General features: G+C 45.6%; 1 protein-coding gene across 1 annotated transcript in view; it reads right to left on the minus strand.

The window, feature by feature from the left end:
- Positions 1–4,030: 4,030 nt before the first annotated feature.
- The window catches only part of Lrp4 (LDL receptor related protein 4), a 49,827-nt gene continuing 42,996 nt past the window's right edge, over positions 4,031–10,861 (minus strand). Inside the window, exons 37-38 of the mRNA XM_055602960.1 lie at positions 9,027–9,168; positions 4,031–6,600 (exon numbers count right to left, since the gene is read on the minus strand). Of these exons, the coding sequence (XP_055458935.1) occupies positions 6,268–6,600; positions 9,027–9,168 (475 nt within the window). The 3' untranslated portion in view covers positions 4,031–6,267. The remainder of the gene's footprint in view (positions 6,601–9,026; positions 9,169–10,861) is intronic.

Here is a 10,861-nt window from a genome sequence, read left to right on the forward strand (position 1 = left end):
TGTGTGTGTGTGTGTGTGTGTGTGTGTGTGTGTGTGTGTGTGTGTGTTTTTGTTCGGTTGGTTGGTTTGGCTTTTAACAACTTCTTTTCTTACAGTCTATTTTTCCAGCCTCAATAATGCAGACTGTTCCAGGGAACTTTGACCACAGAAAGAAACATCAGCCTCATAAAAGAGGAGGGAGGCAGAGGGTAAGACAGAAGCCTCATTAGCCATCAACAAGCTCTTAAGGCACAGAGGAGAAAAACCACTGGGAAGGACAGGGTATGAGTTCTTGGCTCTTTTTATGTCCGACAAAGTGAAACAAGCAGATTGTGTAGCTTTGTAACAAACTTAACCTTGGGTTTAAACTCAGAATCTTAAGCTGTCTGAGTCTGTTTTCACACTATGCTGAAGAGTTCAAAGTGTGGAGCTGGAGTCTTAACTGGAAATGAAACTGTTCTCTATGTGGAGCAGGAGAATGATCCAGAAGACAAAGGCCTAGGCAAGCAAGGGACTGCTTGGAAACAGAGACTGGCTGAACACGGGTTATCTTTCTGTGAGCAAAAAACAGAAAAAGGACTAAGTTGTTTTCGCCCTGTTTGGTGGCAGTGCTGAGGGAGCAGTCAAGGCCTTTGTGACATGCTAGGCAAGAGGTCTATCAGTAAGCTACACCCTCAGACCCTTGACCACGTTTCCTTTATAATCATGTCCATAAATAGAAGTCCCAGAACTCTTCAAGGGTTAGTACCCTTTTAGCCCTTGGTTCTTGGAAACATTTCTAAGCTGCTAATCATCTTGGCCTTTCGGTTTTCTTTAGGCCTACGTTCGGGAAAGTGTCAATTCACGTCTCAGGGTCTGAGAGCTGGCTCAATGAGTAAAGCTGCTTGCTGCCAGGGCTGATGATGGTCTGACTTCACAGGTCACAGAACTGATTCTCATAGTTGTCCTCCGCCACGTGTGCACAGTGTCATGTCTACACACACACACACACACACACACACACACACACACACGCACATGCACAAAATAAATCAATATAAAAATTCTCTTCATAAGACCTTCCTATGGTCTACAGATGTTAGGTTCCACTGTTTGTGCTTGTGATAATGAAAGGCAGTGATCTAATTTTTAATGTTATTTGAGAAAATATAAAGGTTTGTTTTGTTGATTTGTAAAAAATGTGTCTATATGTACACTCCCTGCTTTCGATGCCCAGAGGCCAGAAAGTGTTAGAATCCTTGGAACTGGAGTTACAGGTGGTTGTGAGCTGCCATGTGGGTGCTGGGAACTGAACCTGGGTCCTCTGCAAGAGCAGTACGCACTCTTAACTGCTAGGCTATTTCTCTACCCCATTTCGGTGATTTGGGTTTTTGTTGTTTTTTTTTTAAGACAGGGTTTTCTCTGTGTAGCCTTGGCTGCCCTCGAATCACTCTGTAGACCAGCCTGGCCTTGGACTCACAGAGATCCACTTGCCTCTGCCTCCCTGAGTGCTGGGATGACAGGTGTGTGCTACTGCACCCACCTCTCATTTTGGTGATTACACACACACACACACACACACACATATTTACTTTTATATATATGGGGGTTTCACCTGTTGACACCACAAATGTGTCTGTCACCCATGGAGACCAGTGACAGGAAGAGGGTGTCAGATTCCCTGCAACTTGAGTTACAGATGGTTGTGAGCAACAGTGTGGGTATTGGGAACTGAACCTAGGTCCTCAGCAAGTGTTCTTAATGGCAGAGCCATCTCTCCAGCCTGTTATAGGACATTTGATTATTATACATAGAAAACCTACTTGTTAAATATGATGCAGTTTAGGTGTGCCTCTAAAAGCCTTCATAGATGAGAATGCTAAAGAATGGAAAGTTCCTGCCTATTTTTAGGCTAGTTGCTTAGGAGAGGTCTTGGGGTCTTTGCTCTATGACCTGAGGCAAAGTCAGCTGGGTGGCCTCAAGCTACCCACCTTAAAGGTGACATGGGGCAGCCTGCCAAGGGTGTAGAGGAGGAGCAGCTAGAGACTTCTTTGAGGCAATTGGATTTTTAATAGCAGCTCCCTTTTGGAGGCTAGGAAGAGCCCTCATGGAAGAAGCTCCCGGTAAGAGACAGGGATTTTCCTCTCTGGGCTTGTGGGAACAACAGAGAAGCTGCCAGCAGGACACAGGGAAAACAGAATTCTAGGAAAGCTGAGGAGCCTTCATGGGTTTGGAGGAGCTCAAGAGAAAGGAAGACTGGCTATGGAAAAAGACACAGAAAGATTTCTAAAAAGTTAGCAGTTTAGTTGTAGAATGAGGCTTGTAAATAGATATTTTGTATTCAGTTCAGAAAATAAAGTAACCTGCTAGGCTAGCAGGTTTTTTTTTTTTAACCTCAGTTTACCCTTCCTGTCTTTATTGGATAAATTTAAACAGTAACATACCAGCCTGTTTTGTTCATTGTTTAAGACAGTCTCAGTAACCCAGGCTGGACTCAGACTCAAGGATTGTGTCTCCGAGCCCCTAAACTGTTGGGATAACAGGCATGTGTCACCACTGGTTTAGTTTATTAGAATTGTGTGCTGTGCTGTGCTGTATACCACCTGGAGGCCAAAAGACAACCTTGGATGTCACCCCTCAGGAGCCATCCAGACAACAGCCCCTCACACAAACACACTGTCTTGTAACTCACCAACCAGGCTAGGCTGGGGCTAGGCTAGTTGGCCAATAAGCCCCAGGGATCGTGTGTCACCATCTCTCCTGTGCAGGGATTTCAAGTGTGTGCCATCCTTCTTGGCTTTTCTTTCTTTCCTTCCTTTTTAGACAGGGTTTCATTATATAGCCCTGGCTACCGGTGAACTCACTAGAACAGGCTGGTTTACCACACTCGCCACCATGCCCACCGTGCATGCCCCACAGTACTTTTTAAAACGTGGATTCTGGGGCTCAAACCTAGGACCTTGCATTTGTAAAACAAGGCCTTGACTGACTGGACTATCTCCCTGGTCCCAGTTTATTAGACCCTGATGCATCCTCTCCAGTATGGGGTTCCAGCTATGTATCTGCAGAGTTGGACAAGGACAACCCTCCCATCAGCCTTAAGAGTCTTCTTTTCTTGTTATGGGATTTTGCTTTATTTTTTTTAAAGAATGTTGGGAGGGAAAGGGTTTAGTTGTCCTTGAAATATTCTATAGAGTTTTGTTTGTGGCACACCAGGTTTCTTGTCAATCAAACCCAGACCTTTCTTGCTTTTCTCATTTTTCTTCACCTTGACCTTTTGGGTGCGTGCTGCTGCTGGGCTCCAGACTCTTGTGAGACCATTCATTGTTTAGGTATGGGTATTACCTCAAGTGGGAACATTATTCTAGCAACAGTTTAGGCTTTAGAAAATCAAACACGGAAAATTGAAATCAAACTCTGTAAGCAGCATAGCATTAGGACTAGAATGTTCTCTACTTTTCACTGAAAGAACACACCCATAGAACCTGAGGGCTCCTTGGCGCCTTGAGACTCAGTGGGCAGGTTAGGAGAATATAGGTTTTTGCTTGGCTTTTTTTTTTTTTTTTTTTTTTTTTTTTTTTTTTTGGTGTATTGATACTCATTTTCTCTGTGGCTGCCCTGGAGCTCACTCTGTAGACCAGGCTGGCCTTGAACTCTTCTGCCTCTGCCTCAAGTGCTGGTATTAAAGTGCTGGGCAGAATGTAGCTTTTTCAAAAAATGGAGTCTGCATGTGTGTGGTGCTGGAGATGGAGTCCAATTCCCATTCTGGGGTTTTTCACACCCCAGAATGTTGGACAGTTTTTGGGGTCACCATCATTGCAAGGCAGAGTCAAGTCCTGTGATATGGGAATCCTCAATGAATAAAAACAGAAATAGTGGATTCATGGTATATGTGCCATGATGCTGGCTCCTGGAGCCTAGAGCTATCACTAATGATCATGATTGCGATCCTGTCTGGACAGAACCTCAGGCAGCTTCTACCAACCTGATGAGCTGCATTCAAGATGAAATCTCTGTCATCATCCTCCAGAGGAAACCAGGATGACATGTCAGTAAACTCTCTCATCTTGACCTTTGTTCCCAAGATGAGCTAAAACTCTAGCACAAACCTCACACCCTTTATTTCCCCTCGTGGTTCACACATCTCTGAAGACGCTAGAGGCGATGTCCCCAAGTAGGTTTTCCACAGCGTGGGTCTGTCAGTGCAAGTGTAAGATTAGTCATGACTCCAAGCCAGCAAAGTAATTAAGAAAGCTAAATTTATATTAAATTATCATAAAGCCCTAAAATACTGAACATAGTGGTTAAATAACTCCAGAAAGTCCAACCTCTCCCGTGAGTAATGTTAAAATCATTACACATGAGCATGGGAAAATCACTTCCATTAGTTTAGGACAGAGAGATTTTGCCCTTTTTACAGAGTAAATCAGTGCTCAAATAGATATCTCCTCAAATATGTTTCTACATTCTCAACAGTCCAAGTGCAATGACAACCTTGCCCCTTTCCACTCAGGAGGATGCCACTCTTCCATTTTCTTCCTCCTCCCCAAGCATGAATTTAAAGACCCAAATACTGCTTCATTCAGTGTGAAATGTCCCATTTCCTCTTGGAAGTGGCACTGTGCTTTTCTCAGTTTGTGTACTGGAAAAGGCCTTATTTGGCCTGGCCTGGCTGTATAGACCCAGATCTGGGCCTAGCTCATGAGAACAAGCCTAATGGTTTGACATCTGTCCCCTGCTCTTATAACTGACTAGAAAATGTTTGATCTTGTCCTGTTTTTCAAACATACGTTTGGCCGCTGATCTTGGAATATCAATACCCATGATAGAAACTTTCCCTAAACACCCTCCCCTCCATTCTCAGCTCCCATCAGTCTCTCCTGTTGCCTCAGTTTCTAGAGAGAATAGCCTGGACTCCCTCTGGACTGGTCTGTGCTACCTTTTTACTCCTTCTGCATCTTCATTGGCTCTCTTCATCACTGGACTTCAGAGACGGATGGCGACACAAGGAAAGCTTTAAAAAGCAAACCTAGACTCCCCTCTCTTAGAAATGAAGCACCAGGATGACATTTTAGGGAAGCACCAAAAGCCTCAGCTTCCCTGGGAGAGAAGCCTTGGTATAAAGGAGCTTGAAGCAAGTGGTGCCACTTTATGTGGGCAGTGGCTGAGAAGAGTTGGCAGATGAGCTGCACCTCCCTAGAGCAGCAGGCTGGGTCCATGAACTTGGGTCGCTGAGCACCTGAGAATGAGCTCAAGAGGGTCAACCTCACAATACTTCTGAGCTCCTGGGTGTCCTGTGTCTGTCTGGGTGTCTCTGTTCTTCCTGACCATTTAGGAAATTTTCTAGTCATTCTCTGAAAGGCTGTTACAGAATTGCTTCCCTTAGACTCCCCGAGAATGGGAGAGAGAAGGGCAAAATAGTGAAGCTCAGGTAAGATACTATGCTTGATCTATGCACAGCTTCTTAAACATCTCAGAGGCCTAATGGCCAAGGCCCACCCAATGTTCACTCAAGCTCACAGCATAGTTAAATGCTTAGGAAGCATACTGGCCAATAGCAGCACCGGGAGGGAGTTCCTATTAGTGAGTTGCCATGACAGGGGCCTCCAGGATCCAAGGCAGAAATGACCCCAGACATTCCGGCAGGAGGAAGAACAGCTTACGTCAGACCCACACTTCACCTGTATCACAGCTGACAAAGCAGTGACTCCTGGGTGTGGAGACTGTCCACTGCCAGCAATGGACAAGACACTGGGGCTCAAGTGTGCCCCCCCTTACAAAAAAAGCTTTTCATAATTACCAACAAATGAGGCTAGAGATTTCCTAAACACCCAGACCAGCTGGGATGGTTCTTCCTTCTTCTCTCAACCTCTATACATTACCTTTTACCTGTGACCTCCACTCCCAGCCCCTGGTAGGCCAGTTTGCAGAGAAGCCATCATGTCAGCTGTGATGGGGAAGTCTTAAGTCATCAATTGCATCGGTGCTGTGGGGCAGGCACAGAGGGTTCCAGGACAAAGGGAGACAGAGCTCTGTGCTGACACAGACTCATGTTGAGCCCAGCTTCCGGGGGCCAAGGATGGAGTGTAAGAGGTGAGGTTCATGGTAAACTCCAGGTCTAAATTCTTGAGATGTGCCCTCATTTTTTTGTGGACTCAGGTGAGTAACAGGTTCTATGGGGGCTCGGGAGCAGTTTGGGGTGGAGGAGGAAGTTGAGCACATGGGAGGGGGCCTGCTGTTGTGTGAACACAAGGATCAGAAGTCCACAGAGGAGAAGGAACAGGCAGGCAGGAAAGAGGATCTGGGCATTTAGACCTGGCTCTCTGAGGAGAGCTTACGCTCGTGTTTCCAGCCCGTGTCTGGCAGCGAGCCCCGTCTTTCTGGAGTGGCTGCAGTGTGAACGCTGCTACACTCAGACTGCTCTTCCTGCAGCAGCTGCTCTGTCTCCGTGTCATCAAGGGAGCCAGAGCTGGCTTGGATGGACACTGTGTCTGTCTTCACACATACGTGATCCCGTAAAAGGCCCCCCCTGGAGCTGCGCAGCTGCTTGAGGTCATCCCATTCAGCGTCATCCCCAGAGAGGAGGCAAATTCCCTCTACAATCTTGATCTTCTCCTTGGTGTAGCTGTGGTCAGGTCCACCCTGGGGTGGAGAAGAGAGAAGCATAGTCAGTTGGCATTCTATGAAGGATCGCAGGGTGAGCTGAAAATGGAAGCAGAACTGGCCTGAAGGGGCTTAACAAAAACAAAGGGAGGGCAAAATCCCCACAGACTGGTAGAACAGTGTTGTCAGAGCAAATATGCGGTCCCACCTAAGGGCAACTGTGATGATAATTACATTATCACAGTGGGAGGGGGAAAACCATGGCTCCTGGTCTTACCCTGGCCATTTATTAGCTATGTTATCTGGACAAACAACCTAACACTTCTAAAACCCAGTCTCCCTATCTGCAGCAAAGGGGAATAACAGCATTTACAAGTCACACCGGTGTTGCAAGCGTTAAACGAGGCAATTCATGGGATGCAACTGTTAGAGCACTGGACACAAGACACACTGAAACATGCCAGCTGTTGTTATATTGTCACCATAGGTTATTAATGGGACAGCATGCCAATACAGGAAATGAAAAGCAACTCGGTATGCATTTATATCACGGGCTAGTCTGTTACATCATCCCTATGTTTCACTGATGGGGCATCATGCCAATATAAGTAATCAAAAACAACTGGCAAAAACAATTCAGCGTACATGTATTCAGGATTTTCATGTACTAGTTTGCTTTGAGTGATCTTTTCAATTGTAGTAATAAGACTTGAGAGGTAAGATTTGGGGAGCGGGGTTTAGAAAATCATTGTTTTCTAGATGTCCATTCACTGAGACCCTGTAACCTGTAACTTTTGGGGAGGACACTCTGCTTCCATGAAGACCATTCCCCAGTGACCTGCATCACCCTAAGGATATAGCTTTAACTTGAGCTCAAGTTTCTTCCTTTATGTACTCTTCAAGGGCAGCCTCATTCCTCACTTGTGGAGGAGTCCAATTATTATTCTGCCACCACTAAGGACAAAAGGGCCATTGTAGCTTGGGTTCTGCCCCTGGGTTAGTAGCCTTGCCCATAGTTGTCTCCAACCATTGCTTTCTCCTAGTAACAGTTCAATTCCACAGAGAGTTATTAAGGCCCCACGTTAAGCAGATACTATGCTAGGTGCTTGGTGATGGATGGGCTCCACCTTCTGGGAGTTCCTCAGCCATGGAGAGGCAGAGGTAGTCTGCAAGCACATGGGAAGCCGCCCATCACCCTGCACGCCCTCCGCGCTCGAGTCAGTGTGAGGTAACATGCAGGCCCACTGAGGGTCCTCATCATAGAAATGCACTGGGTAAGCTGGGGACAGGTGGGGTACATGGCAGCGGGAGTTCTGGAAACACCATTTCCTCTACACACACACAGAGCAACAGGTACCTGAAATCAAGAGGAAATCAGAAGAGAAAGGGTGAAAGGCTATCAGAGGGGTGGAAAAGCTGCTGAGGAAGAAACAGACAACAAAAGGAAAAGGTCACACAGTTTCCTTTTTTCCCCCCCCTCTCCTTTTGGTGATAGTCTAGGGCCTTGAACAGGCGATGCTAGGAACTTAAAAACCCTAAAAAGTCTTTCTCAGAATAGAGGTTTCCCATCCCAGAACCATAGGTAGTAGTCTTGTGAATTATAGTGGTAGCTTTCTAAATACAGGAGTCCCTGGATCCAGAAAGTATAGGATCATATACTACACTGTATTATAATATAGTATCAATATATACTATATTATTAATATAGTATAGTGTATTAGTGCTAATATAGTATAGCATATACTATATTATATATTAGTCTATAGGATTAGATCCTACAGGGCTGACCGCTAAACAAATCAGAGCAGACTAGAAGGATCTTCTTAGGGAATAACTCAATGAAGGTTAGAGGATTTTAGAAAAAACAGGTTCTCCTGGATTAGGAGACTGACAACTCAGACCTCAGATCCCCTGCAGGAAGAGGAATATTTTTCATGCCTAAGTATACAGTAAATAATTTTGCACTGACTTAACAAACCATTTAAAAAATAAAAAACATGCAAATCTTCAGGTTTCTATAAAAATCTCTAAAACCTTAAGAGCAAGGATAAAGAAAAACTGGCCATTTCCAACAACAGGTCCTTGGACCAGAGATTAGAGAGAGAAAAGAGTCCATGAGCTCTTGGGTTTGGGGGTGTTGTCTGGCCCTCGTGCTTCAGAGGTGTCCAGCCTCAGCACAGAGGAATGACAACCCAAGGAGGAAAGCACCCATAAACCTATAGAATCTTTGGAGAGAGGCACTCCTCTGCTTCCAGACCTACATCTTCTGACCTTGCTTTTACTAGGGTCCCTCAAGGGTTCCAGATCTTTGCAGAAACTCAAATTACACTTAGTTTTCTGTTCAGTATAATTTAAAAAAATGGTAGATGGGACAGCACACTCATCCACTCAGACGATTCAGTCATAATTACTCCCACCGTTTCCCCAAGTTCCAGAAAAACCTAAATAGACATTTTCATTGTTACCTCTTTCTTATAGCACAGTTGATTATACATGGCTGGTTTGGGAACGGCTTCAATTTTCACTTCCTGGGTGGAAGTTCGATAGGAGGGGTTGCTGTAGGTCAGGTTTCCCATTCCAGGATCTGTGAATTTGGATTTTCTGTGTCTTCAAGAGGAAAAATCAGACAGAAATGAGTTGAGATCTTTATAGGGGTGATCCTCGGGGAAGAAGTAACCTACGTGTGGGAAGCGGCCTCTCTGTAGAGCCCAGTGACCCTGCCCCCTGGCAGCCACGCCCTTCTGAATCCCACCCTCGAGTGTGGGCTGGCACTGGTGACTCACTTCTACTGAACCCATTATGCAAAAGTTCTAAAGACTGGATAGCTTCTTTCTTGAGTGGTGCATCCTCCCTCCCTCTCTCCCTTTAACTGCCATTTCCTAAGCTGACTTATAGAAAAGTCTACAGCAAGCAAGAGATGAGGGTGACCTCCAACCAAAAGCCAGAAGAATTTTGTTTGTTTGTTTTTCCAGACGGGGTTTCTCTGAGTAGCCTCGACTGTCCAGACCAGGCTAGCCTTGAACTCACAGAGATCCTCTTGCCTCTGCCCCTTGAGTTCTGGGATTACAGGTGTGCAGCACCATGCCCGGCTTCCTGCCAATAATTATTTGAGTAAGTTTGGGAGGATTTTTTTCCCCAGTCTAGCCTTGAGATGAGCTCATAGCTCTGGCTGTTACTCAGACTGCAATCCACTCGAGACCTCGAAGCAGACCACACAGTGAAGCTGCCTCCAGAGCTCTGAGCCACATGAACTGTGAGGCCATGAATGGGTATGTCGTTAACTGACCACCCTTTTGGGCGACTTGTTTTGCCGGAGATGGATCTTTGTTCTAACCCACCTCAGTGGTTTACCAGCTAGACTATTGCTACACATGATCTAATCCTCCTGAAGCTCAGATCCTTGTACAGTGAGGAGTAATACTCTGTTACTGGGTATGCTGGCTAGGTTTATGCCCAAGCTATAATCGGAAAGGAGGGACCCTCAGTTGAGAAAATGTATCTTTAGCAGTTGTTCTCAACCTGTTGGTGGCAACCCCTTTAGGGGGCACATAGATATTTCCGAATTTCAGATATTGACATTACGATTCATAGTAGTAGCAAAATTACAGTTATGAAGTAGCAACATAATTTTATGATTAGGGTCACCACAACATGAGGAACTGTATGAAAGGGTCACAGCCTTAGGAAGGTTGAGAGCCACTGTCTACAGGGTTGGTCTGTAAACAGGCAAGCCTGTAGGGCATTTTCTTAATTAGCGATTGAGGTAGGAGGGCCCAGCCCATCGTGGGTGGTAGGTGGGGACACCCCTGGGCTGGTGGTCTGGGTTTTATAAAAAAGCGTGCTGAAAGTTGGGCGTCCTAGTGCGCACCTTTAATCCCAGCACTCCAGAGGCAGAGACAGATGGACCCCTGAGTTGTAGGCCAGCCTGGTCTACAGAGCAAGTTCAAGGACAGCCAGGGCTACCCAGAGAAACCCTGTCTCGGAAAGTAAACAAAACAAACAGAGAAAGCAGGCTGAGCAAGCCATGAGAAGCAAGCCAGGAAGCAGCACCTCTCCATGGCCTCTGCATTAGCTCCAACCCCTGGGCTCCTGCCTTGTTAAAAGTTTCTGCCCTGACTTCCTTTGATGACAGTGATGTGGAATCAAAAGAAACCCTTCTCCAAGTTTTTGGTCACTGTGTTTCATTACAGCAATAGAAACTAACATACCACGTTAGAGCACTGGTACTTTCCCACTAAAAGGCAAATGGTATTATTATTATTATTATTATTATTATTATTATTATTATTATTATTATTAT

The sequence above is a fragment of the Psammomys obesus genome, unplaced genomic scaffold (genome assembly GCF_907164565.1).
Source record: "Psammomys obesus unplaced genomic scaffold, mPsaObe1.curated_primary_1811, whole genome shotgun sequence".
NCBI lineage: Eukaryota > Metazoa > Chordata > Mammalia > Rodentia > Muridae > Psammomys > Psammomys obesus.